This window comes from Pseudozyma hubeiensis (genome assembly GCF_000403515.1).
Source record: "Pseudozyma hubeiensis SY62 DNA, scaffold: PHS45, whole genome shotgun sequence".
Lineage (NCBI taxonomy): Eukaryota > Fungi > Basidiomycota > Ustilaginomycetes > Ustilaginales > Ustilaginaceae > Pseudozyma > Pseudozyma hubeiensis.
The window spans coordinates 635,658-662,523 of NW_012133827.1; the positions used below are offsets into that span (position 1 = coordinate 635,658).

A 26,866-nucleotide genomic window follows, 5' to 3' on the forward strand; every position below is an offset into this window, starting at 1 on the left:
TCAGGTCTGGGATTTTGTCCTACAGGAGTGTAGAATAAAATACAATCAACAGGGAGAGACAGATGGGATCCGGTGGAGCCACCAGATCTCAAGTCTCCCCTGCTGGTGTCTTTGCCACAGTCTAGCGGGGTTGCACCGGGATTGGCCTTCCAATATGCAGGCTCCTAATCCCTAACAATCCCAGTTGTGTTGTGGGCGTAACACAAGATCTCCAGACTTCAAGAGGCATCACACAGCTCAGCTGGCATGAAGGCTTGGGAATCCTCAGACATTCCTGTGATGCTGATCTTGCTTGCAATGATGCAGGAGCAACAACACCATGCAAGCAAATGTCCTTGTGTTTGCTAAGACAAACCACTTGGAGCCAAAAGACCCATGTCAAAGGTTGCATTGATCACACTGGGCAGACAAAAGATTGCTACTTCTACAGCTGCTTCATGCAAGACAAGAGGGGTGGTGGCTTTGGCAACTCAAAAGGGCTGAACTTCTTGCCTTTGGGTGCCCAAGAGGATTCTGCTGGGCTGCTGACAACGTGCAATGCAGAAAGCCTTCTGTTGAGAATTGTTGATTGGGAGCAGATTGCAAAGGAATTGAACTCAGTTCCTCTGCCTTCAGAGCTGTGGGACTCTTGCTCACCATTCCTCCTGACCAGTTTCGACGCAACCTACCATTGTCACAGCAATGCTGACCTTGATGCCAAGCAAGACTGTCCAGGCAGGCCAGCGCGCCCTTCAAATGAGGCAGAAGTGGGCAGCAAGAGCACTCATTGTGGGACAAAGCGCAAGGAAGCCAGCTCCAGGGTGGACAGCTAAATTTGTGTTTGTCAGAGAAGAACAATTGCAGATGCTGAAACAGATCACATTCTGTTGCTCGCTGACATCAGCATGCGGCAGGACAGCGAGCGGATAGATACTCTGCGTTGCAATCCCTATCTCTTGCCACGCAGTATGTGCAATCATCTCAGGGTACATATTCCCGCTTCCCTTACGTGCTGGCAAATACCGCTCTGAGACATCTACCTCATGAAGGCAACTATCAGCGGCTTCCAAGGAGACTGTCAGAGCGGAATCATCCAATCAATTCTGTTAGACATGTGAATTTCGCATCATTGTTGACGAAGCTGGGGCGATTGAGGTTCACAGTCCCTCTTGGTTTGCCAGCGACACTTTGTCACGCCCGGAGGGAGGTGTAGCTGCTTTCGCATCGTCACGTACCCTCGGCCACTCTTCAGACTGAACACACGAACAAACATGCTGTAGAGGTGGTGATTTCAGAATGACGTTAGACGAACGATCATTGTACAACGCAACTTAGCGTAACGTGCTCCGATGTGGCGGCCTCTCAACTACCGAATCTCGATAGACAGCTGTTCGACCAACCTAGACAGGACATCCGAGTGGAGCTGGTTGACCTCTTCGTTCTCGAGCGACCGATCCATGGAACGGTAGTTGATACGATAGCACAGACTCTGCTTCTTGGTCTTTGGATGCACAAAGTCGTCGATCTTGACCACGTCCTCGACCAAATCGCCCACGCGGTCGCGGACGATCTCGAACAGATCGTTTTCGTGGAATGCGCGATCCTGTGGAAGCCAGAATGAGACATCCTTGTAGCAGGGCGGATACTTGGAGTACGGCTTGAAAGTGAGGAGCTTAGGCTTCGCAGCGCCGCTCTTGGCTTGACCGCCTGCAGCAGAGACCTCGTTGCTGCTCGAGCTAGCGAATTGACCCAAGAAGCGCGGGTCCTGCGTCCAGAAGAGACGAATGTCCGGGATGGAATAGAGCACCATGGCGATGCGCTCGAGACCCAGGCCGAATGCCCAACCCAGTCGATCCGGTACACCTGCTTTGTCCAACGTCCTTTGCTGCACCACGCCGCATCCCAGAATCTCGAGCCACTTGCCTCGGAACCACACTTCCACCTCGTATGACGGAGACGTGAAAGGGAAAAAGGCAGGTATCCAACGTACTCGCAGCGGGTCTGAGGCTGATCCACCCTTTTGGGCCGTCTCAAAAGCGTGACGGTCTGCGAACAGGTCGAACACAAGACCATTGAGCGTCGCCTTCAAGTGTCGCACGGCAAGTGCGGCCTCGCGAGGGTCGTGATGACTCTGGTATCCCCCTGCCTCAGACAGACCGACTACGTCTTCGATCTCAAAGTTGGCTTTGGCGAGCTTGGCCTCCATCGCTTCGCACTCCTTTTCCACCTTTCCTCCGGGTGCATAGTCTTGGTGGGCAAAGATCGCGGCGCCCTCCACCTGGTGAAAGATAGGGTAATGAGAGGCATCGATCTCGTCGCGGCGATACACATCGGCAGTGAGCAGCCATCGTTCGTTCTTGTTGCGAAAGGTCTCGACTTCGTGCGCCGAGGTATGAGTACGCAGACAGGTGGTGCGGTTGACATAGTAGGTGTCAGTGGGACTGCGGCCGGGGTGGTTTGCGGCGATGCCTAGATCCTCGAAGTTGAGCTCAGTGGTGACCACGGGAGACGTCGCATGGATTGCAGTGTAATGTGGTCCGATGGATGCTTCGAGCTGCTCTCGTAGTAGCGCCAGTGGGTGATCCTTGGTGTACGGAAGCTGAGGTGTCGGAGACAGACGGTCCAGAATCGAAGCGGGGATGTTCGTGTAATCATCCGTAGGATATTCTTTGCCTAAAATGCTGATTGTCGTCGACGATCGCTCTGGAGAGGAAGCATCGCTCCTGTGGGCTGACGACGTCGAAAAGAGCTGTGAGCCTTGCCTGTCGTGGATCAAGCCTGTTGAGCGGGCGAACGATATGCGGGTCGTGCTCCGGACTGGCGCTCGTGCGAGGCTGGTAGTGAGGTGCTGCACCCTTGCATGAATCTGAGCTGGTCGTGCCGCTTGCCGGGCACCGAGACACGCACGACAAGCCGCCTGCGATGGAAGTTTCACCATCGTTGCGAAGATCCCCTTGCATCGAGGGCTGGCGAAGGTAGTGTGTGGGCACCAACGTTCTTCCTGTTGCGGAAAGTGATGCTTTGCTTCTCATTGAGCTTTTTTCTCTTCCGCTTGGCTCGGGACTCGGACCCTTTCTTTAACCGTGGCCCGCACGCGCCCCTCTCCTCCGCAATTCAAATTTGGCGTCCTCTCTCTCCCACAACGAAGGTCCTCAACGTCATCCTCTACTTTGTATCCCCAAGATGGACATCTACGATCCCGGTTTGATGGCCGCAAACGGCCGCGCCGATGGCACAGCGACGCCGACAGGCAACTCGTCCGCCAACAAGACAGAGCTCGATCAGAACGTGGAAAAGCTCGTGGGAAACATCTCAAACTGGTGGACCGGCTTCGCCAAGAAGTCGCAAGACTCCATCACACAGGCCAGAAAGGAGATGGAAACACGAGGAGGCATAGTCAATTACGCCAAAAGCGAGTATGCCAAGCTGGAGTCTTCGATCGGCGATGCTCAGAAGAAGGCACGCGAACAGAGTCAGCAGCCACAAGAAGTGAAACAGGGTGATGGCGATACTCCAGCTGAAGGAGACGCATCTCCTCGTTCAGAGGTCAGCAAGGGCAAGCAAAGGGCCGTCGATGACCAAGATCCCACGCTTCGCGAGGCAGCTGGCCCTACCCTTGGCGCTTCGGTCTCGTCACTCTTTTCCAAACTCACTTCCGATCCAAGGCTCGTCCAGCTCCAACACTCGTTGACGTCCACGTTGCAGTCTGTATCGTCTCCAACAGCAGACTCAAAGGAGCTCGGCGACGGCGCTGACAAGGCGTCTGCGACTGCAACGCCGGGTCCGAAGAATTTGCAAGAGTCGCTCTCAAGGCTCTCATTGACCATCCAGTCGCATCTTCCACATCTCGATCTCAAGGAGTCCCAGCAGCTCGCGTCACGCTACATGCAGGCCACAGAGAGCTTTGCGCGAGAGGTACAGTCGGATATGAAAGAGTTTGTCGGCGAGCTGGTCCGCATCGTTCCGCCAGAGGAAGAAGATAAGGAATCGCGATCATCGGTAGTCCAAGAGGAGGCGGGCGTCTCAGAGAAGACGGCTACACCAGCGAAGATGATCGCCCACATGCAACAGAACACTAACGCTCCCGTTGCAGCCACAGAGTCATCAGCGCCGCAAGCTGAAGCAGCCGCCACCGAAGAAGAAGATTTTGCATGGGATGAAGACGACGACGAAGTCGCGGCCGCAGGTACCGAAAATGCTTCGGCCGCCGTCGCGACAAAGGAACAGCCAGTCGAGCCGCTTGCCGCTGCCACGCATACCGAGTCAGCTAAGACAAAGGCTGACGAGTCCGAGGAGGATTCTGACTGGGAATGAAGTTGATCGATGTATGAAGAGTCGCGATGATGACGATATCCCCAGTTCACACATTCTCCATATCGCTATTATCTCAACACACGTCGGTGCTGGCAATTTCACTTGATCTTCAGATTGCTTTCTTTGTTCGTCATTGCTCGTCTGTCATTGTGAGACCGCCCAGCCAGATCAGACGTCTTGCAGTGTAGGACACTCAATGTCTGCAGCCTACCATCAGCGCTACCCTGCCTTAGGCCTGTTGCGACTCTTCGGCATCCGTCGCAGTCACCGGTTCGGGTTCCGCTTTTACTGAAGCTGGCGCAGCCGCCGGTGGCCTGAAAACCTCCTCCACTAATCCAGGCAAGAATCGCTGCAACCTGTCATGCGTCATGTCGAACAAGCGCTTCTGCATCCCAGCGCCGTCCTCTGGTGATAAAAGCTGCGACGTCGACATCACCAACAAAACATTCTTCAGATTCTCTGGAATAGCCTCCGTCAAGGGATTTCTTCGGCCCGCATTTCCTCCCGTCGAGTTGATCATGCGGTCCATGAGATCCAGAACATCCAGCCACAGCTTGGCGAATTCTTGCTCTTCATTGTGGCTTCCGTTCGCACCCGCACTTGCGTCGGCCGCTCCGGAGGACGGACTTAGATGCGCCAAGAGATGCAGGAACGTCTTGCAGATCAGGGCAGAGGCTCGGATGCGGATCTCGAGCATGCCGCCGTTCTTGTTCGCTGCTGACGGCGGATCGATCTGGTAGACCTGCGGTTTCAGCAGGTCTTCGATCAGCGGGAACAGTGTTGCCGAAAAGACAACACGGATCAGCGCCGTACGCGACGGCAAGGCGGGCGACGCTGACGGAACGAGCTGCGCGGAGAACAGCGTTCGCTGGAGCAAGGTGACCGCAGCCGAGCGGACGGGAGCATAGGCGTTGGTCCACTGTCGGACAAGGCCTGTCAGTATGGCCAGCCAGTACTTGCTCCAGACCTCGTCCACCTTTGCTCGAGCTTCGACAACCTCCTTGTTGACCGCGCCGAGTTCGATGTCGATCAAGCGTGGAATCTCGCTCTTGAGCGATTCGAGCACCTCTACGGCTTCGACACCTCTCTCTTGCTGCACCTTTTCGGCATCAGCCATCTCCTTCTTCTCCGTGATGGTTGTGCGGCGTTGCGGCGTCTCGCGCAGCATCATGTTGCGCCAGGCGCTCGTGTCGGCTCCGTTGGCAAAGTCGATCAGCTGCATAACAGCCGGCAGGAAGTTGTCAGGTGACAGTCTGGGCGCTGCACCGACCGGGTCGGTCTGAGCCGGGTCGCCAACGACGATCGCCCTGGTGGTCTCGAACGCAAGGCGAGCCGAGTCAGCATTGCGCATGTTCGAGTTGTCGGAGATGAGGGCGAAGACCAGGCTCCATTCGGTGTGTGAGCGCACAAACGTCGGATGAGCCGACAAAATGCGGGTCAGACCGGCGAGCAGCTGCTTGGATCCTGAGATGCGGATGTCGACGGGCAGCTCGCGAAGGAGGTCGAGCGTAACAAAGATCTGATCGCGCAAGCTCTCTTCGCCGGCTGCTGAAGCGATGATCCGCAACAGCGCAGCCACTTCGCGTTCCACCGTCATTGGATGGTACGACTTTGCGTTGCGCAGCACGGACGTGATGTGCTCCGACAGCCATGGCCATGTCTCGACGACCAGCTGACTCGGAGAAGAAGCGACGATCTGAGTCAAGAGCTCCAACAAGAAAGGCACGCGCGGATCGTAACTCAACGCCAGGCCACCCACCGGCGCGCCATGCGATCCAGCTCCACCAGCTGCGAGATTGCCCGAAGATGACGCGGGCTGCAGCTTGCCCGAGTCTTTGCCGTTGGCAGCAGCGTTTGCGCCTTGTTGCACGCTAGTCGGCGTCGAAGTCCCGTCCGTCCAGCCGGACGACTCGCGGTAGAGCACCTTCTCGACGGTCAAAGCTTCGATCAGGAAGCGGAGGTAGTGTACGGCACACAGGTGTGAATCGGTGCCGAGATGGAGCACCTGGTGCCACAGGTCCTCGAGACGACAGGATGCCATGCAGTCCACTGAGCTCAACGTCGCCTCAATGTCTTCGGGGCTGGCCTCGTACGGGGCAGGCTCGTTCGTGTTCGAGTAAGGAGACAACAGGTACGAGGAGAGCGTGCTGAACAGCCCGCCTCCTTGTGTTCGCGGATCCTGAGGTGAAGGACCCGGGATCTTCTTTGGCTTGAGCGGAATAGGAACAGGACCGTCGGCGAGGTCTTCCATCTGCACCATAGTGGATGGCAGCATGCCATGCGCAAACAAGTTCTTGAAGATCTCGAAGAGATCTGACCAACCAGTGCGAATGGCATCTACGTTGCCATTGGCAATGGTAAATAGGACTACTGCCGCCAGCTGACCTTTGAAATTGACACCAAAACGAGTCGAGAGCGGGCTGACGGTAACAAGCTGGCTCTCCACTTCGACGGTAGGATTGCTTGTCAGAGTCTGCGGGACCGAGCTATCGAGTAGACCCGTGGCAGTTGCAAGGGTATGCACCATAAAGTCAAAGACCTCGATCAGGTCGAAGTCGGATGCGAGAATGCCGCACTGACGGATGCCGGAGATCGCTCGTTCCACCATGTACTCATCCGAGAAGGTGGAAAAGGCGAAGGCGATGCTTGAGAGAATGGGCTTCCAGCTTGCTTCGAACATACTGCGGTCGAAGGCTGTGGTGTTGCATGCGACCAAAGTACCGGCGATTCGCGAGCGCCTAAGCAGCTCCTTCCATGTGTACTCAAAGCCGAGCTGGCCTGCGTGTTCCTCTGGCATGACGATCTCTCGCTTGCGGATGCTTTCATAGATGGCACATGTAAGCTCGGGACCGAAGTCGTCGCCTCCATTGACGCCACGAAGGTTCTTCCGATAGTCCTCGACCGTCATGCGACGTTTGTTCTGCGGATTGTGTTGATCTGTGTTGAGCATGATGACGGAGTAGGCGAGGATGAAGACGGCGTCCTCGGTGGCGATGCCATCTGGCTTGGCCGCAAAATAGGTCGAAGCGAACGTCTGTGTGACGCGCTCAATCTGCTGCGATTCACCCGGCAGACGGAAGCTTTCGAGCATCTCTCGCAGGGCCTCGGCGATTGGCTTATCCTTAAAGTCAAACAGACGAATGAAGGCCTCGAGCACCTTGACGTTGTCAGGACGTCCAATGTAGTCGCCGACGAGCTTCTTGTCGAGGCGAGGGCACTCCTTGAGGAATCGAGCGATCCTGTCTTCCCGCGAGAGGGTGACATCGCCGTAGTCGAGAAGACCTTCCTTTTCCAGGAAGACCAAGCCATCTTTGGGCTTGGCGTTGAAGCGACTCGCGCCGTCCAGGATGGTCGCCTTCTTTGCCTTCTGAAGCGCCAGAGCTTCGACTGAGAGGTCATTGGGAAGCACTGCGCTTGAATCGACAGCTCCCTCTCTTGAGGCTTCGGCGCGATCTGCAATGGCTGCGATGAAAGACAGGAGCGCATCGAGTGCGAACAGCTGGACAGAATCTTGCTGCGATGGGTTCTGCGGGTTGGCAGCGTGGATTGCGCGACACAAAAAGTGGAGCACGCGCTCGTACATGTCGTCGCAGTCTGTGTAGCAATCGTAGTTGAGATAGAGATCCACGAGGTATTCGGCAGAGCGCTCCGAGTCGAAGTTGCGAAAGAGAAGCGCAAAGGTCTCGAGGTAGAGCTCGCGCGCCTCTCCGGTGGCGGGAGCTCGCTCCGAGCCTTTGGGCAGTGGCGGTGCAGGTGGTGCGGGAGGTGGCGGCGGTTGCACTTGCAGGGCAGCCGAGTTGTGATCGGGAGTACCTGTGCGGGACGTGAAATCAGCGGCGCGCTTGACAACGCTGTCGAACGTCCTTTCGTTCCAAGGCTCGAGAGGCAAGGGGAATGTTGGGGATAGGCGATCCATAAGATAATTGAGGAAGAGCTCGTGTTGCAGCTTCAAGTGTTCGCGCATGGTCTCGAACATGGTAGAAAGTGCACGGAGGCTGAGTGACAAGGGGATGGTGTCGTCGGTGCGTGCAATGGTAAACAAATGCTTGCAAGCTGTGTCCTGCATGAGAGCACGTAGCGAAGGAAAGTCGCCGATGGATCGACCGGATGTCTCGAGGACAGAAATCAACATCGACATGCCGAGCCTGCGCATAGTGTGGGTGTGCTGAAGGTTGTTGGGGTCGAGAAGCGAGACGATCACTCGGCACACTTCAAGAATGGCGGGAAGCCCAAAGGCCTCGATGAGCATGGGTGTAGCGAATTCTACTTGAGAGTCGGCTGGTAAGGAAGCCTGAACAGTTTCGTCATTGACCTCAGCAGGTGTCGTCGCACTTTGGCCTGTCTCGGACTCTTTCGGGTCTTCTGACCTTACCGGGGCCTCCCCTGTTGCTTGCTCAGCGTCTCCTTGCTTTGCGTGCCCTTCTTGCGGCGATGCTGCAGCATCCTGGATCTCTTCTTCTTCCCCCATTTCTCGGAGTTGGTCGAGAACTTGAGCTGCGGCGGCGGGAAAAGCGTTGCTGGTGGGGTCCGGCATGGTCATCCTCCGGCGCTTCTTCTCGTCAAGCTCGGCGTCCTCGCCGATTGGATCTGCGGCGAGCGTTGCATGCTCCGGTTCGGGTTCGGTTCCGTCTGCGCCGGAAGCAAAGAACTCATCAGCCGATGGAGGCAAGAGCGGAAGGCGGCTGAAGAGGGTTCGGACCATCGCGGTCATGGAGAGCTCGGCTGTGCGTCGAAGCACCTCGGAAAGGCGAGTCTGACAGCACATGGAGAGGCCGGTCTCCATCATTTCGCAGATGCTGTCGTCACCCAGGCAATCAGCCAAGGTACGGACACGTCTGTTTTGACTAGCGTCGACGTGATTGGACGTGAAGACGGCTGGTTCGGGCTCAGCCGGCTCGCAAATGAGTTCGCGCATAACGGAGAGGATGCGTACCAGCACGAGTTCGTCAGTGGTTGCTTCCGAAGCCTCGAAACGACAGTGACTCGTGGCGTGTGCGATCTCTGCGACTGCGACCTGAACACCTGGCGCGGACAGGGATACGACGTTGTAGACCAGGAACTTGTGAACAGCTTGAAGTGCGGCCGATGTGACAGGAGCCGAGGTGCGGGGGCTCAAGATGACCCGTAGGAACGGTGCGAGCAGGGCGGGGAGCGGAAAGGCAGAGAAGGCGGTGCAGGTCCGGAGCTGGGCTTTCAGCGTAGCGAATGCCGTGAGGATGCTGATCGGATCGTCCGACTTTCCATCGGCTCCTAGCGACAAGCCGAGGCGTCTGGCGGTGGCGGTCGAGCTCGAGCCGATGTCGGTGGCCGTTCCTCGTTGCATGCCTCTTAACGCGATGTGAGCGCTTGAACCTGTCGCTGCTTTCTTGTCGCCCGCTGATACGGTAGGCGTAGAGACCGAGTCCATCACATCACGGGCCACTGGCTGATTTTGCTGCTTGGTCGCTGTTGAAGGAAGCTGGGCGGCAGAGTAGCTGAAGGACGTAAGGCGGGCGAGGGAGGTCGACGTTGCAGCGTTCCAACGCGCAGCCTTGCGGACAGCCAAGGTGACGGCAGCAATCTCGGACAGGACAAGGTGCAGCTGATGTGATTGAAGGCCTGCTACAGCTTCGCGTCGTCGAGATCGGGGCTCGGTATCGAAAGACATGCTGCGAGATGGGTTGCCAGGATTGACCTCGATATGTGCCGAGCGACGATGGCCCGCTGGTGTGGCCGACCGAGACGATGTCGCGGTACCAGCCAGGGCGGCGTGCCAATGTGTCGCCATCTTGATCAAACGCAAGGTATAAAAAGTCTCGGCAGCCGGTGTCGGTGGTGGGAGCGGAAGTGATCCGACGTGAAGAAGTCATGGGTTTTCAGCTATGTGCTACGATTCCCAACTAGCCGGGACAGCTCACGACCGAGACCAACACGTCAGTCAGCTCGAAATGCCTTGAGTGTGCACACGCCAGCTGAACTCGTTGTCCTTCGGCTGTCGTCCGGTTTTTAGCAGATTCTTCCAAGACGTACCGATGTAACATTTGAGCATTTTGTTACTCTTTGGGCTGCTGCGTGCTAAGATGCCGTGACGAAGGTCGTCTGCAGCTCAGCTTCTTCATACCTTCATCCTCAAGTTATCAAACGACGGCTTCTTCGAGATCCGGCATCTTCGGTCCAGGATTGCTCCGCGCAATGGGAGGCTACAATGACCGCGAGGACTACCGTCGCCCTTCCTCCTCATCTCACCATCGATCTCGTACCAGTAAGCATGATACCTCGTCCTCCTACAGAAGCCATGGACATGCGCCGACCAGACGCCGTTCTCGTTCTCCTTCCTCACATCACTCCTCTTCACGCAGCCGCCGCGACCATCCCAACGGCCCTCAACTGGATGAGTCTGGCCGCGACGGCTGGCGCGACAATGATCGCAGCCGAGTTTGGGAAGGGCGTGGCTACGACTCACACGCCGCCGTCGTAGATCATCACAATGAAAGACATCCGTATGGCGAAGCATCAAGACACAGCGGCCGCAGACGGTGGGATGAGGATGCGCGTGCCCCTCCAACCGCTCCACCGTCTTTCCCAGATGTCGCACGACCAACCTTGAACGCTGCACTACCATCCAGGCCTCCCGTCGGACCTCCCGGCGCCGCGCCGGGACCTCCACCTCCCCCTCCAGCAGCCCTCGCGCAAACCTCATCTTCGGTGCCATCAAATGGCATGAATGAGACGTTGTCGTCGGAAGAGCAGGCCAAACTCGCCAAAAAGGCGCGGCTCGAGGCCTGGCGCAAGGAGCAAGCTGCCAAAAAGGCGCTTGAGGAAGCCAGGCAGCGAGCTCAATCCATCGCCAGCGCAGTAGCACCCTCGTCTCAACGCGCGGAGAGCTCATCATCGTCACAAACCCTTCAGAGCGCGCCCACCTTGATCAACGCCACTGGCTTGCGGACACTATCATTGCGCACGGATCCGTCCAAGGCAACGGCACAGAATCGGTCCCGAACAATGATGGAAGATGCGTCCGAGTCGTCGACACGGACGCAGATCAATCGACTCGGTGATCTGCCTCCTCTAGATCCAGCGATCGATACAGCCCGCAAAGTCGCATCTGCCGATGACGAAGACGAGATTGGTGACCAGCTTGGCGCAGCGAAAGCGCAGACGCGCAGCTCAGACGCCGCTTCCATGGACATCGACGAGGAAGACGACGAGGAGGACCCCTTGGATGCCTTCATGTCCACCGTCAAAAGTCAGGTGGCGCAAGTCAACGCCGACGATCGACGCAAGGCTGGATTCAGCGGTGATAGCGACTCAAGACATGTCAAGACCAAAGCGGTCGTGCTCGGACAGGACGACAGCGACGGCGAAGCGGATAACCAGGATGAGGAGGTCGATGAGCTCGACCGAGTCGGCGTGGCGACCGAGGACTTGTTGGCGCTCGCGGCAAAAAAAGTCAAGAAGAAGGAGCTTGCCACCGTCGATCACGCCACCATCGACTACGAACCATTTCGCAAACTCTTTTACCATCCTCCCGCCGAGATCCAGGATATGTCCGAAGAGCTGGCCAATCAGATTCGCCTCGAGATGGACGCCATCACGGTGCGAGGCAAAGACTGCCCTAAACCACTCACCAAATGGTCGCACTGTGGCTTGCCTACCAGCTGTCTCGACGTGATCAAGCGTCTCGGGTACGCCACCCCCACGCCGATCCAGAGTCAGGCGATTCCCGCCATCATGTCTGGACGAGACATCATCGGCGTAGCAAAGACAGGTTCCGGCAAAACCATGGCCTTTCTCTTGCCCATGTTTCGACACATCAAGGATCAGAGACCCGTCGAGGCTTCTGAGGGTCCTGTCGGTATCATCATGACGCCGACCCGGGAGCTTGCCGTTCAGATCTATCGCGAGATGAGACCGTTCATAAAGGCACTGGGTCTTCGCGCCGCTTGCGTCTACGGAGGTGCTCCCATCTCGGAACAGATCGCAGAGATGAAGAAGACTGCCGATATCGTGGTGGCCACGCCTGGTCGGCTCATCGACCTGTTGACCGCCAATTCTGGCCGCGTCACGAACCTTCGTCGCGTCACGTACCTCGTGCTGGACGAAGCTGACCGCATGTTCGACATGGGCTTCGAGCCGCAGGTCATGAAGATCGTCAACAACATCCGACCGGATCGACAGACGGTGCTCTTCTCTGCTACCTTTCCCAAACAGATGGAATCGCTGGCACGCAAGGTGTTGAAGAACAAGCCGCTCGAAATCACCGTCGGCGGGCGCAGCGTCGTAGCTGCCGAGATTGAGCAGATCGTCGAGGTGCGGCCGGAGAGCACCAAGTTCCACCGCCTACTCGAGATCCTGGGCGAGCTTTACAATCGAGAAAAGGATGCGCGGACGCTCATCTTTGTCGACCGACAAGAGGCGGCCGATGACCTGCTCAAGGATCTGATCCGCAAAGGATACGTCACCATGTCGCTGCACGGCGGCAAAGACCAGGTGGACCGCGACGAGACCATCTCCGACTTTAAAGCAGGCAACGTGCCCATTGTCACTGCAACCTCGGTGGCGGCGCGAGGCCTCGATGTCAAGCAACTCAAGCTCGTCATCAATTACGACGTACCCAATCACATGGAGGACTACGTTCATCGCGCAGGTCGCACCGGTCGTGCCGGTCAGAAGGGGACCTGCATCACCTTTGTCACTCCCGAACAGGACCGCTACGCCCGTGACATTATCGCAGCCCTGAAGGCTAGCTCCGCGCATGTTCCGCCAGAGCTGGAGACGATGGCCGCGGCGTTCAAGGACAAGCTTGCGGCCGGCAAGGCCAAAGCGGCCGGATCGGGCTTTGGCGGCAAGGGTCTGGACCGCTTCGAGCAGGATCGCGAAAAGGCGCTCAAGGCTCAAAAATCAGCCTACGGCGAAGCGGACGAAGAGGGCAAGGCGGCTGCTGCCGGCGAGTCGAGCGAGGCGAATGCCACGTCGGGCGCGCCGGCGAGCACATCGAGCTCCGAAGATCAGCTGAGCAAGATTCAGGGCATGAGGATCGAGATCATGCAAGGCGCAGCCCCCGAGTCGGTCAGGGAGAACAAGACGCTTTCGGCGAGCGAAGAGGCCTCTGCTGCCGCTGCCAAAACCAAGGCGGAGCAGGAGCAAGAGAGCAAAGAGGCTGCCCAACTCAAGGCGCAGGAATCCGCACTGGAAGCCGCCAAGGCTCACGGCGCGGACACAACCAAGCTGGCAGCCGTGCTCGAAAACATCCGTAAGCAGGCCAATGCGCGAAAAGAAGCGGCCAAGAACTCGGAGACGGACAAGCAAAAGGATCGCAAAGCTCGCGATCCGGACGCCACCGACTACCACGCGATTGTGCCGATCAACGACTTCCCGCAGCGCGCACGATGGAGGGTCACCAACAAGGAGACGATGAGCCACCTGATCGAATCGACGGGGGCCTCGATCACCAACAAGGGCGTATTCTATAAGGAAGGCATCGAGCCGCAGCCAGGCGAACCGCCCAAGCTGCAGCTGTTGATCGAGTCGAACACCAAATCGATGGTGGAAGATGCGGTGCGCGAGATTCAGCGTCTTTTGGTCGAGGCGACGCAAGCGGTGCTCGAAGCCGAAGCGAGGAATCCGGGCACCACGGGTCGATACACTGTGGTTTGACAGCAATGCAAGGATTGCAAGATTGAGATTTAGATCGTATTACGATCCTGCTGTGAAAGGCTCTTTTGTGAATGAGAAGATACAAATACAAATGAGACGGAAGGAAAACAAGCGAACATGCTGGGGTTTCAGAGCGCACCCTCGAGGAAGGCGAGGAAGCGCTTGGCGATGGCGTACTCGGTCGAGGCTGGATGAGCCACATTGGGCGTCGCTGACTTTGAGCCGTTTCGTGTGGGATGCGATGTGAGCGAGAACTGCACGCCCTCTGATCTCGTGGCATTTCCAAGTTCGTTGATCTGTGCGGTACCGGAGCTATGCATGCGGACGAATTGGCGACGGATCCGTTGCAACGAGGCCATGGTCACCGGCTTATCCGCTGGCGGCGTGAACGACAGCGAAGAGGGGCCCGTCAAGCTCGGATGGCTGATCGGAACATCCGAGCCAGGCTGCAAGCCGAGCGAGGTTTGATGCTGCAAGATGCAAGAGACGACCGTCTGTGTGGACGATTCCAGGATGGAAAGATAGTTGGCTGTTGTGGATCGTGTCGGGGCGACAACTTCCGGCGCTTTGTTGACAGTGCCCTTTGTCGCAGCATCCCAGATGTCGTCGAAGGGGATTGGCTCGACGCTGATGCGGCTGTCGTCTATAGTAGAAGCTGTTTTGCTGGGCTCAACGTCTGAGGGCGGAAGGAGGATGGTGGGAACGATGATGAGCGGAGAGTCCCAGCGTGTCATGGCATTGGGTTCTTCGAAGCGCATAAGCAAGCTGTCCAGCGTCTCGTCATCGTAGCTGGAATCTTGACCCTGCTCTTCTCTCCGCCTTTGGTTCCAGTATTTGCAAACTTGTGGAGGAGCATGGACGTGGATGGAGAGACACCGCACGCCCACCTCGCGTGCTGCACACCAAAGCTGGTAGCGAAATCCTTTGATGTTGAGTCCAGCTCCACCATCCGCAACGACGATCGTGTCTTTGCCCAGCGCGCGAGTGACGGCGGAAAGATAGGAAGCTCTCGCGGGCTTCTCGGTGCGCTGCGATGCGTATGCCGAGCGCGCTGCATGTACGTCATGGTCCGATACAACGACTACCCGGTTGGGTGTCAGGCCTGATGAGGATGAGCTGGGTGAAGCACCGACCTCCTTGATACGGCGCTCGATATCCGCTTTGATGAGCGCAGAGCGGTTCGAACGACCTGAGCTGGCCAAGCCTGATACGATGATCAGCGCCATGACGAGCTCCTTGACGATGAAGCGAATGCGATTGTGAGGTTGAACTCCACGAAGTAGCATGTCTGCAAGCTTCTTGTCATCCTTCTCCGTGCTCACCACTGCCAAATTTGGTCTGGACCCTGAACAGTAGTCAGCAACACATAAGCGCATCGTTCACAGAAGTCTAACACAGTGGTGAATTTCGGTGCAATTCGGACCCTCCTTCGCGGCGCGTTGCGGAATTGAACGGGAATCCTGCAGAGACTGAACTTGGCGCGCTTACCAAATCTCTTTTTGTGTGTAGCTAGCGCGGCACTTTCTTCCGCTCGTAATTCCAGCTCTGCACTTTTGAAGGGCGAGCTGCTTGCGATTACAATTATCGTCAAATTGAGAGCGGTGAAAGAGGCAAAGAACGAGGGGCCCGAGGGTTCCGGTTGGCAATCTTGTGTACGAATCAGCGAGAGCGCATTGGTCGAGACGGTGTCGTTGCTCTCGCCGAGCGCGCGTTTCAGAAGGCAGTCGGCCGCCACGCTGACCGCTTGCCTGTGTGTGTCCGACAGCGAGCGAAGTTGTTTGCCCCGCAAGCGGGACTCGAAGGCTTGAGCGAGCTAGTTAGCTCATCGCCTTCTGATGGCAAAAAGCGTGTCCTCGCATAGTAATAACGACAAAGCGCACCGTTGGCTACCATTACTTCTGCCTCTACCATCCCTATTCCTCCAACCCGCATCGGCCTCACACTTCCCATCTGTGACTTCGTCTGCACTTGGGACGCATTCAACACACACGTCTGATTGCCGTCGTCGAATTGCATCATCATGATCTTCGGAAGGTCGCTCTCGCGCGCTGTTGCGCGTGCGCCTTCGTCGTCCAGCTTGGTCGCCCCATCTCAGCGTCTTGCTGGCTTCCACTCCACCGCCACAGCTTCTCGCATCATCGCATCTCAGCCTCTCCGTGCAAAGGAAGCCGCCACTCCGCTCGACGCAGCCAAGGGCTACCCTGTCATTGACCACGAGTACGATGCCATCGTCGTCGGCGCCGGTGGTTCCGGTCTCCGTGCCGCCTTCGGTCTCGCCGAGGCCGGTCTCAACACTGCCTGCATCACCAAGCTCTTCCCAACTCGCTCGCACACCGTCGCCGCTCAGGGTGGTATCAACGCCGCGCTCGGAAACATGACCGAGGACGACTGGCGATGGCACATGTACGACACCGTCAAGGGCTCCGATTGGCTCGGTGACCAGGATGCCATCCACTACATGTGCCGTGAAGCTCCTCGTACCGTCATCGAGCTTGAGCACTTCGGTCTCCCCTTCTCCCGAACTAAGGACGGCAAGATCTACCAGCGAGCTTTCGGTGGTCAGTCGCTCAACTACGGCAAGGGTGGCCAGGCGTACCGATGTGCCGCCGCCGCCGACCGAACTGGTCACGCCATGCTTCACACCCTTTACGGTCAGTCGCTCCGCCACAACACCAACTTCTTCATCGAGTACTTTGCCCTCGACCTTATCATGGAGGACGGCGAGTGTGTCGGTGTCACCGCGCTCAACATGGAGGACGGCACCATCCACCGCTTCCGTGCCCACAAGACCGTCCTCGCCACTGGTGGTTACGGTCGTGCCTACTTCTCCGCCACCTCGGCTCACACCTGCACTGGTGACGGTATGGCCATGGTCTCGCGTGCAGGCCTTCCTCTCCAGGATCTCGAGTTCGTTCAGTTCCACCCTACCGGTATCTACGGCGCCGGTTGCTTGATCACCGAAGGTTCGCGTGGTGAGGGTGGATACCTGCTCAACTCGGAGGGTGAGCGATTCATGGAGCGATACGCCCCCACCGCCAAGGATCTTGCTTCGCGTGATGTCGTCTCGCGTTCCATGACCATCGAGATCCGCGAGGGACGTGGTGTCGGACCCGAGAAGGACCACATCTACCTCCAGCTCTCGCACCTTCCCCCCGAGGTTCTCCACGAGCGTCTCCCCGGTATCTCGGAGACTGCCGCCATTTTCGCCGGTGTCGATGTCACCAAGGAGCCCATCCCCGTTCTGCCCACCGTCCACTACAACATGGGTGGTATCCCAACCAAGTACACCGGTGAGGTCATCACCAAGGGCCCCAACGGCGAGGACAAGATCGTTCCCGGTCTCTACGCCGCCGGTGAGACCGCCTGTGTCTCGGTGCACGGCGCCAACCGTCTCGGTGCCAACTCCCTGCTCGACATTGTCGTCTTCGGTCGTGCTTGCGCCAACCACATCAAGGAGAACCTGTCGCCTGGTAAGCCGCACAAGGAGCTCAAGGGTGACGCCGGCGCCAAGTCGATCAACGACCTCGACTGGGCCCGAAATGCCAACGGCTCCAAGACCACCGCCGACATCCGCAACGACATGCAGCGTGTCATGCAGTCCGATGCAGCTGTGTTCCGTACGCAGAAGACGCTTGACGAGGGTGTGCAGAAGATCGACAAGGTATACGACAGCTTCCCCAACGTCTCGATTCAGGACCGCTCCATGATCTGGAACTCGGATCTCGTTGAGACCCTCGAGCTCAAGAACCTTCTGACGTGCGCCACTCAAACCATGCACTCCGCAGCTGCTCGTCAGGAATCTCGTGGCGCTCATGCTCGTGAGGACTATCCTGAGCGTGACGACGAGAAGTGGATGAAGCACACGTTGTCCTGGCAGCACGAAAGCACCGGCGACAAGGTGAAGCTCGACTACCGTGGAGTGATCAACACGACCCTTGACGAAGCCGAGTGCAAGCCTGTTCCGCCCTTTAAGCGCCAGTACTAAGTGCAGATGTATTCCGCCTTCACTTCTGTCGAAATTGATTGTTTGATTCATTGACGGTTCAGATCAGCGACTGTGCCTGTAGATATGAGAGGCGACGAGGAGGGAGGTGTTGATGGTGTCACGCATCGCGAAAACTTTCTCCAACAGCGTCTCGATCTCGGTCTAACATTCATCTCGAATTTCCTCCACTTTTTTGTGTCGAGAAGAACTGGCCGCCAGAAAAGGAAAAATCCTCTAAGCTGGAAAAATTGTGGGCTTGCAGCGAGCGCTAACTCAGAGTGTTCGTGTTCGTTTCAGGTGTGGTCACAATTCTTCATCTTCACGACAATCACACTCTTCGTCGGCTTGGCCGACTATAGCGGCAGCAGCCCTTCGACCCAATCATCAGGACCTCTTTCAGCCAGCCATTTAGCCAGCACGCAGCTTCCGACAAAACAGATATAAGCAGCTCGCTCCTCGCTTCGTACCTATCGCATGTTCCATCATATACGGGTGCTCCCCCACCACGATGCCCGTCTCGACGAAAGAAAAGGCGTTTGGCGCTCAGGACTTCATTGCTTTTGACTTTGGCGCAGGATCGGACGATGATGATGCTGCTGCGCCTGGACCCTCGACGTCAACGAGAGATGGCCGCGCTGGGAAAGGGCGCGAGGATGACCGCACGTCCCAAAAGAGTAGGAAGCGCAAGGCAGATCATCGGGATGAAGATGGACGATCCAAAAAGGAGCGCGAGATGGCTCGCTCGCGACACACCCCTTGGTCGGCCGATGTAGAATGGAGCAAGTGTCAGAACGGCGCAGAGGCGCTGCATCGCGAGCTCATCGCGTTCGACCACTGGATGGCGCCTACCAACGCCGAGCACGAAACGCGCTGCATGGTCATCGAACTCATCAGTCGCGCCATCAAGTCTCAATTCCGTGACGCTGAGGTCCATCCTTTCGGAAGTCAAGAGACAAAGCTATATCTGCCACAAGGCGACCTCGACCTAGTCGTTGTCAGCAATTCCATGGCAAATCTGCGAATACAGTCGGCGCTGCGTACAATGGCCGCCTGTCTGCGACGCCACAACCTCGCGACCGACGTCCAGGTCATAGCCAAGGCAAAGGTGCCCATCATCAAGTTCGTTACCACCTATGCACGCCTCAAAGTCGATATCTCGCTCAACCACACCAACGGTCTCACAACAGCCAGCTACGTCAACAGCTGGCTGCGGAAATGGCCTCACATCCGACCGCTCATTTTGGTGGTCAAATATCTGCTCATGCAGCGAGGCATGAGCGAAGTCTTTTCGGGGGGTCTTGGTAGCTACAGCGTCATCATCATGGTGATCAGCTTCTTGCAACTCCACCCGAAGGTGCAGCGGGGTGAAATTGAGGCTGACAGAAGCCTGGGCGTCCTTCTCCTGGAGTTTCTCGAGCTCTACGGCAAGAACTTTGGCTACGACAACTGCGGCATCTCCATCCGTGGCCGAGGAGGGTACTTTAGCAAGGCTCGCCGCGGCTGGAAAGATGAGAGGCGCCCCTTTATGCTCTGCATCGAAGATCCGCACGATCCTTCCAACGACATCTCCAAAGGTTCGTTTGGCATCATCAACGTTCGCTCGACGTTGGCGGGTGCCTTCGACATCCTCACCGCCGCCATCTGTCAGCAAGCCAATGAGGGCAGCTCCAGGTTGCCGAGCAATCTCGATAATGCTGGTCGCCGTGAGGCATCCGGCAGCAAGCATCGTCGCTTCTCGGTAGATTCAGACTCTGACTCGGATGCTGAGGCTCGTCGAGCGCTTGTGCGCGACTCGACCGCTCCGGGAGGTAAGGACGACAAGGACCCGAACAGTCTTCTTGGCACCATCCTCGGCATCTCGAATCCCTTGGTCCGACAGAGAAAGGAGATGGAAGAGCTCTACTTCTCCGGATCGCTCCAGTTCAAGCTGGGCAGACCAGCGCCGGCGAGCAGCCCACCTCCGGCGCGATCGTCGAGTTCATCTTCACGTGCCGAGCCTCTTGCGGCCCGCATACAACATTCGGCGCCTTCATCTTCCGCTGCGCAAGCATCGCAAAACGCAAAGGCACGGGGAGATAGTGGTGTTGTCTCGATTGATGACGCCAAGCGCATTCAAATGCCGACCTTGTCGATTCGAGGAGCTGCTTCTGCAGTCAACAAGTCTAGTCAAACCTCAGCGATGATCGACGAGCGCGGATCGAAACGTCGCAACGAAGGCTTCGACCCTGCCTCGCCAGGCGCGGGCGACGACGATGCGGGTCGCGAAGGGTCGAAGAAAGCCAGGCGCGAAGCAGACAGCGAGGAGGAGGATTCTCGCTACAAAGCCACTCGGACAGCAAAGGGCGGCTCGCGTTCTTCAGCTGGCAGAGGCGCGCGCAAGGCACAGACCGAGATCACCCAAGCCGATCTGGAAGATTTGTCGCATTCGGCGCCGTCCACATTCGTCTCTGAAGATGATTCCGACGACGAGGTGGCGCGCGGCGAAGGAAAGATGCAGCTGCCGACTCTCTCTGGCGCAAGCAGCGCCAAGGCGTCGCCAAAAATGGGGGAATCGTCTCCGAGAGGGATTGCGCGCATCTCATCACGCGCGAAGCACGACTTTTGGACAGGAAAGGGGGTAGACAATCAGTCTAAGGAGGCTTCAGGCTCTCCACCACCATAGCGATTGTGCAGTGATATGGCGGCTCGATGAATATGATTTGGGGCTCATGCACCCTCGATTGTAAGCATTGTGGCTTTTCGAAGTAGTCGGTCCACTCAAGCACAAGCGGGGCAAACTTTCGTCTTTGGCGTCTTGCGGATTTCACAGATTGACAATGACAGGTGCGTCTTCGCCCTCTTCCGCCTCAATGTCATCTTGTACTTCGGCCTCTTCATCGAGTCTGGAATCGAGTGTCCAGCCGAATGTGGAAGCTGTGGTGTGGGAGAGGGACCTCCAGGCTTTGACCAGTTGTTCGCGATGGGCTTCATCCACTTTGTGTTGGAGTTGAGATGGCGTCGAAAGTGAGCGGGCGATGTTTGCACGTAGCACGTCAAGCTGCTTGAGCAGATGAGTTTCTTGCTGGGTGGTGGACTGTGAGGACCAGAAGTCGGTGGGAAGAATGAGAAGGTGGGTGTGTAGCGTGGTGAGAAAGGCAATGTGGGCAGTGAGGTCGACAGCCGTGTCGTTCTGGAAATCCGACATGGAAGTTGCTGCGGATGGGTGCAGCTGGAACGCAGATTGGGCACCGATCAGAGAAGAAGATCGGCAGAAGAGCACGATGAGATCCTTCCATTGGTCGAAAGCGTATGCGTTGTTGGCAGTGATGAATAGCACGAAGGCCAGCTCGAACTCGCACAGTAGGGCAAGATACCAGCTCGTCTCCCTGTTGACTGACTGAGCGATGCCGAGATGACTTCGACGAGTAACGTCCTGCAACAGCCAGCTTTTGTCCTCGTTCCAACGAGTGATCTCTGCACCTATCGAGCGGGCCGGCCAGCTGCGTCTCAAGTCGAAGGATGTGAACAGCAAAGCTTCGTCGTCGTCTGCATCCTCCGTCAACTCTGTCGAGAATGAGCGTTTCCGAGTCGTGCTTTTCGCCAGATCATTCTCCGCACATGCGTCTTCACCATCGACGGCGACCTCAGTGATTTCCGCTTGTGGTCTCGACTTGCCCCAAATGAGCTTGCCGTCCTCTTTTCTGCCGGAAGTGCTTCCTGGGTGCGATAGCGTTTCTTCGTTTGTGATCTCCCTCGCTGTGCTCGGACCTGTCGCGAGACTATCTGTGGTCGAATCTCCAGTCGAAGCGTCGACGCCTAACACCCTCGCCACGATTTGCCTTCCGACTCGACCTTGGTCCCGACTGAGATGAAGTGTTGCTTTCCGCCACAGTTCCCGTGCTTCCACTGAATAAGGCAAGAGGCGGGGTTCCACGCTGCTAAGCACGTCAGGCGTAATTAGGGTCGCTTCGAGTGGACTGCTCGTAGGATCTATCGTCCTTGAAAGACGACGGTGTTTCGATCTCCCGATAGCAGAACCCGACGCTGCATGCGAAGGAGACGCACGCTGATCAGGCACAATCAGCCTTTCTTCCGTGCGATCTAACTCCCGCACCGAAATTTCGTCGTCGTCGAACCATTTGAGCAGCACGTTCCGAATCGAACTTGTCGCTGGTACTGCTTGTGAGCCTTCGTTTGACGATAGCTCGGAAGATGCAATGCTCCACGAAATGCAGTGCCAGCCTGGGGCAAGTGACTTGATGCCAGCGAAATGCTCGTTGGTGAGGTAGACCTCGGGATGCGCGTCGAGGCTGACTTGCGTGCGTGGTGGGAGGCCTTGAAGCAGCAGCTTGGCTGAAGCTTCTTCGCGAGGCATGTTCAGCTCGCTGTCATCGAGGTCAGTGGTGATCAGAGAAGATATGCTTTACCAAGACAGGGTCCAACTTGACGCGAGGAGCAAGAAAAGTTGCGGCTGTCGGCGTTGTGCCTCCACATGTCCGATTTCCGAAATATCAGCTGCGGAAAGGGTCTTGCTCGTCGTCCTCTGTCCGACCCACTTGACAGACAACTCAATACGCACGTTCTAATTTTGAGAGCTTCCGACAGCTGCTCTGATGAAACGCTTCTCTCTGGGACGCTGAACAAGATGGACAAGTCATTTTCCGCATCGAGCTCAACGCTCGCCTCAATTCCAGCTTCGGAACTCGACGCATACATAGCAGACCTCATCGTACAAAAGGCTCGAGCAAAGCAAGCGCAATCGTCAGATCAAGCTACAGGTTCGTACCTTGAGGGCTCTGACGATGATAAGCGGACACGGGTGCCAAATACGAACAAGAGATTCCTTGCCTCGGTGATTCAGAATGTCGAGGGACACAATCGTGCGTTGTTGCGGAGAGAGGCTAGGGAAGCGGAAGCGAAATCGAACGTCAAAGGTAAGGGGAACGCTAGATCGACGGACGACGCAGTTGACACAAATACAAGGTCCAGATTGAGAGGTTGGTCAGACGAGGAGGAGGAAATTGATGGTCAAGACGATGAGAAGGATGTAGGTTTGGCGCTGTCAAGCAAAATGGATCGGTATTTTGATGAACCAGACGACGCACACGGGTCTGTCGGAAAACAAGAGAATGCGAGGAAAAGGCCGCACAAAGAGGATTCACCAGTCAGGAGCTCATCACGTCGACACAAAAGCGAAGAGGAGGGAGCGAGGGAGAGGAGACATGAGCGCCGTCGAGACGGGGAGGGCAGACGTCGTTCTGAGAAGCAGGGGGAGAAGGCGACTAGCAGAGACTTCAAAGACAACGGGCATCGTTCGAGATCAAGGCGAGAGACTGCGAGCAGCAGTCACTCGCGACGTGACTCGCACAGAAAACGTGAACAGAGGACAGGGGAGACGGAGCGTCAGAGTGAAAAGGACTCGCGCAAGCGGGAACGTGGATCCGCCGCAGAGCGCAAAGCGGGGGACGGAAGATCACACAAAGGCGAACGCGATCGAGACAGGAGCGCTTCTCCTAAAGCATATTCTACAGCACAGAAAGTTCGAGAGTGGGATCTTGGCAAGGACTCGCTTGCTACCTGACAATCTTGAGTTCTGTTGTTCAAGCCATTGCTACGCCTTGATTGTGACTAGCAGAATCTAGAATGCTCAAAGAAGCCAGCCAATCGTGCTAACGAAAACGACAAAGTGTGGCGCAGTCGAGAACGCCCTGAAAGGGCAAACCTATAGGCGCGAGACGGGGCTGCCATGTCTATCGACCAGACAAGCTGAACTGTCGTTGTCGAGGGACTAGCACTCTGAATGCCGACATGAGCAGATCGAGTTCAAGCTGTGCAAGCACGAAGACGCGCGATTCCGCGGAGCCGTGACAACTTCCAAAAAGAAAATCAAAAAGTGAGTGACCGCGAGTTGAGACATGTCATTTATCGCAAGCCAAGCAAATCACTCACTAAGCTTCTCATACTCTGCGCCTCACCTGGAATCCATTCGGTCATCACTTCTTCTCGCCCTGACGCCAAGCAGCAGCCTCCACGCTTGTCGATACCGGTTGGATGTTCAAATCGCTGCCTCCTGTCTCATCAAGCGGAGTTCTGCAAAGGCATACCGACGACTCGGAAGCCATGCCCAACCTCACACGGCCGTGGCCGTCTGTCCTCCTCGCAGTCCTCGTCGCGTAGATCCGCGAGCTGAGCGCTGAGCTTTTCAAGTCTGACTCTACTGCCAAGCCCGTGCTTGGCGCCATCTCGAACCGCTGCTTGGCACAGGAGAAGTTCAATGTGGCTCTGATCTACTGTAGTTGAAGGCCAACCTGAGTCGCAATGTCTCCGCCCTGGTCAGCTCGCTTCGTCGCCGTGTTCCTATCGGATCTTGAATTGCAGCTTTCCGAATCTGACCTGTTGATGCGCAAGCAGAGGACTTTCTTACCTAGGTCCCCGCTCCTCTCTTAATCTGTGCTACCCTTCACAACTTTCGGTCTGCTTTAACCTTTCGTCCCTTTCACCACCACCATCCACTCCTTCACCCTTCCGCATTCTCTTCTCGTATCTTCGAGGCTGGTCCTCACCTTTCGCGTCACTACTATCCTTCACTTTCTCTTCCGACGTCGAAACATCTCTTTGCAAGGCCCGGCGCCTTCGACTTTGCAGGCTTGACAGTCTTCTGACAGGTTCAGAATCGACGTCTTGCAGGCTCTTTCTTTACTCTCTACATATCGAATCGCTCTCATCCCACTGCTCGCAGTCAGTCCAGCCGATACAGCTCCATCCATTCTCACCACTCCTGTTTCGATCAACAGTCATGAGGCTCCTTTCGAGGGACACCAGCTTCAACACCGTCGCCAGCGCCCTTTCGCTGGCTGCCGCCAACTACAAGCCCATCCCGCAGCTTCCCACCGCCAACCAGAGCACGGCTATCTCGGCCGCTAACACTGGCGGTCGCAACACCGTCAACACCCAGCCCAACTCTTTCCAGGTCCAAAACACTGGTTCCACTACCGACTGGACCGCCACTCACAATTCCTCCGACTGGGGTGTTCCCTCGACACTCTATGTTCCTGTCGAGGCCCTCAATCAGACTGCCAGCGCCGACGCCGACCCTGCCCGCAAGCTGGCTTCTTCACGAAAGGTGGGCCCAGGGAATTGTCCCTACTCCTCCGGCTACACGCCAAACGGTGGATGGGCCAAGCTTCCGCCTCCCACCTTTCCTGCCTTCGACCCGGTGAAAGCGACCATCATGCGCTATCGACAGCAGCAGGGCGTCAACCTCGGCGCCTGGTTTGTGCAGGAGGGTTGGATGGAGGGCAACTTCATGTCGTGTGCCACGGGTACAAAGCAGGCTGAATTCGACATCCTCGACGGATTCGGAACTTCGAGCGACGGCCTCACTTCGGCTCGTGCCTACATGGAGGAGCGTTGGGACACGTGGATCACAGAAGATGATTTCCGAAACTTGGCCGCGCAGGGCATCAACACGGTGCGCCTGCCCATCGGCTACTGGTCTGCCGGTCCCTACTTCACCCACTACAGCCCGTTCGACCAGTACAAGTCGGTCTACGAGTACAGCTGGCGCTACGTTGCGCGAGCCATCAACTGGGCTGCCAAATACGACATTGGCGTCATCGTCGACCTTCACGGCGCCTACGGCTCCCAAAACGGCCAGGCTCACTCTGGCCTCAACGATGGAAACATTGAATGGTACAACTCGTGGAATCAGGGCCTCACCACCGAGCTCCTTGTGTGGATCGCAAAGGAGATCTCGGATGTGACCAACGTCATTGGCATCGAGCTGCTCAACGAGCCGCAGAATCGCGACAGCTACTGGAGCTGGCTGCCTACTGCGATGGATGCCATGCGCAACGCTTCCTCGTATGCCAAGACCATCCCACTCTACTTCCACGACGCCTTTGTTCTCAGCAAGGGTGCTGCGTTCGTCCAGTCTCGTTCCGACTACGTCGTGTCCGACCACCACGCCTACTACGTCTACACCCCCTCCGATCAGGCCCTCACGGCTCAGGGACACATCACCAAGCTCGACGGCTCCATCTTTACGCAGTTTGGCAAGCAGTCTTCGGTCGCTCGCCGCAACCTCATCGTTGGAGAGTGGTCGTGCGCCCTGGCTTGGAGCTCCATCAAGGACAGCAAGAACCCTCAAAAGGACCAGATGGAGTTCTGCCAGACTCAGCAAGATATTTGGCAGACCACCGGCGCTGGTTGGACGTTTTGGTCGTACAAGATGGAGAACTGCGACCAGAACTCCGGTTGGTGTTTCCAGAGCGCCTCGAACCAGTTCCTGCAGGGCAACTTTTCATCGTGGGGCATTCCTGTCTCATCGGCCTCCCTTGCCGGTGCCGGTAACGTAACGGGAGACAAGCTCGGCTTCGTTTCGCCTATCCGAACCGAGATCAGCCGCATCCAACTTCCCTCCAACAGCACCGTCGCCAAGTCGGCCAAGTCGTTCCTCGCGGTTGCAGCGCAATCCGACGACGACCAAGACGATGACGGCGACGACATCAGCAAGGTCGGCCCACACGGTTTCGGCAACTCGCTTTTGGCTGTCAACGCTTCCGAAGCCTCCCCTTCGCAGCACAAGGTCGAAGAACGCGGTGTCGGAAGCTACACCACCTTCGCCGCACGTCGAGCCCAGCAGGATCGTCTGCTCACCCGTGCCGCTTCCAACACCACCGTCGGCGACCGCGGCTTTTCGGATGGCTTCTACACCTCGCGCATCCTCGCTTCTTCCACCGACTCGCTCTCGCGTCTCGGCTTCGCCAACCAGTACCAGATGGACACCTTCAACGCGTACGTCACCGCCGGTCAGTTCAAGACCACCGACCAGGCTACCTACATTGCTCAATTCGTTGCCGGTGTGCAGGCCGCTGAAAGCGCCATCAGCTACATTGTCACCAACTACGCCAACAAGAACTAGAATGCCGAGTGTCGGCCAAGCCTTCCCTCCCTCCCCCCTCTCTCTTCTTT

The 26,866-nt window shown here is 57.0% G+C and overlaps 10 protein-coding genes across 10 annotated transcripts; 6 read left to right on the forward strand and 4 right to left on the reverse strand.

The window, feature by feature from the left end:
* Positions 1-1,345: 1,345 nt before the first annotated feature.
* PHSY_004660 (hypothetical protein) lies at positions 1,346-2,917 on the reverse strand (the record flags this gene model as incomplete). The annotated part of the gene is made up of 1 exon (XM_012335273.1): positions 1,346-2,917. One exon carries the CDS (start codon positions 2,915-2,917, stop codon positions 1,346-1,348), a length of 1,572 nt encoding a protein of 523 aa, XP_012190663.1.
* A 245-nt stretch (positions 2,918-3,162) lies between these two features.
* PHSY_004661 (hypothetical protein) lies at positions 3,163-4,293 on the forward strand (the record flags this gene model as incomplete). The annotated part of the gene is made up of 1 exon (XM_012335274.1): positions 3,163-4,293. The coding sequence occupies one exon, from the start codon at positions 3,163-3,165 to the stop codon at positions 4,291-4,293; it is 1,131 nt and encodes a 376-aa protein (XP_012190664.1).
* A 229-nt stretch (positions 4,294-4,522) lies between these two features.
* Positions 4,523-10,060, reverse strand: PHSY_004662 (hypothetical protein; the record flags this gene model as incomplete). The annotated part of the gene is made up of 1 exon (XM_012335275.1): positions 4,523-10,060. The coding sequence occupies one exon, from the start codon at positions 10,058-10,060 to the stop codon at positions 4,523-4,525; it is 5,538 nt and encodes a 1,845-aa protein (XP_012190665.1).
* A 404-nt stretch (positions 10,061-10,464) lies between these two features.
* Positions 10,465-13,929, forward strand: PHSY_004663 (hypothetical protein; the record flags this gene model as incomplete). Its single annotated transcript, XM_012335276.1, has 1 exon — positions 10,465-13,929. The coding sequence occupies one exon, from the start codon at positions 10,465-10,467 to the stop codon at positions 13,927-13,929; it is 3,465 nt and encodes a 1,154-aa protein (XP_012190666.1).
* Positions 13,930-14,057: 128 nt separating this feature from the next.
* On the reverse strand, positions 14,058-15,305 carry PHSY_004664 (hypothetical protein; the record flags this gene model as incomplete). The annotated part of the gene is made up of 1 exon (XM_012335277.1): positions 14,058-15,305. The coding sequence occupies one exon, from the start codon at positions 15,303-15,305 to the stop codon at positions 14,058-14,060; it is 1,248 nt and encodes a 415-aa protein (XP_012190667.1).
* A 644-nt stretch (positions 15,306-15,949) lies between these two features.
* On the forward strand, positions 15,950-17,914 carry PHSY_004665 (hypothetical protein; the record flags this gene model as incomplete). Its single annotated transcript, XM_012335278.1, has 1 exon — positions 15,950-17,914. The coding sequence occupies one exon, from the start codon at positions 15,950-15,952 to the stop codon at positions 17,912-17,914; it is 1,965 nt and encodes a 654-aa protein (XP_012190668.1).
* Positions 17,915-18,422: 508 nt separating this feature from the next.
* PHSY_004666 (hypothetical protein) lies at positions 18,423-20,576 on the forward strand (the record flags this gene model as incomplete). The annotated part of the gene is made up of 1 exon (XM_012335279.1): positions 18,423-20,576. One exon carries the CDS (start codon positions 18,423-18,425, stop codon positions 20,574-20,576), a length of 2,154 nt encoding a protein of 717 aa, XP_012190669.1.
* Positions 20,577-20,717: 141 nt separating this feature from the next.
* On the reverse strand, positions 20,718-22,268 carry PHSY_004667 (hypothetical protein; the record flags this gene model as incomplete). Its single annotated transcript, XM_012335280.1, has 1 exon — positions 20,718-22,268. The coding sequence occupies one exon, from the start codon at positions 22,266-22,268 to the stop codon at positions 20,718-20,720; it is 1,551 nt and encodes a 516-aa protein (XP_012190670.1).
* Positions 22,269-22,385: 117 nt separating this feature from the next.
* On the forward strand, positions 22,386-23,474 carry PHSY_004668 (hypothetical protein; the record flags this gene model as incomplete). The annotated part of the gene is made up of 1 exon (XM_012335281.1): positions 22,386-23,474. One exon carries the CDS (start codon positions 22,386-22,388, stop codon positions 23,472-23,474), a length of 1,089 nt encoding a protein of 362 aa, XP_012190671.1.
* A 1,215-nt stretch (positions 23,475-24,689) lies between these two features.
* Positions 24,690-26,816, forward strand: PHSY_004669 (glycoside hydrolase; the record flags this gene model as incomplete). The annotated part of the gene is made up of 1 exon (XM_012335282.1): positions 24,690-26,816. One exon carries the CDS (start codon positions 24,690-24,692, stop codon positions 26,814-26,816), a length of 2,127 nt encoding a protein of 708 aa, XP_012190672.1.
* Positions 26,817-26,866: the final 50 nt, after the last annotated feature.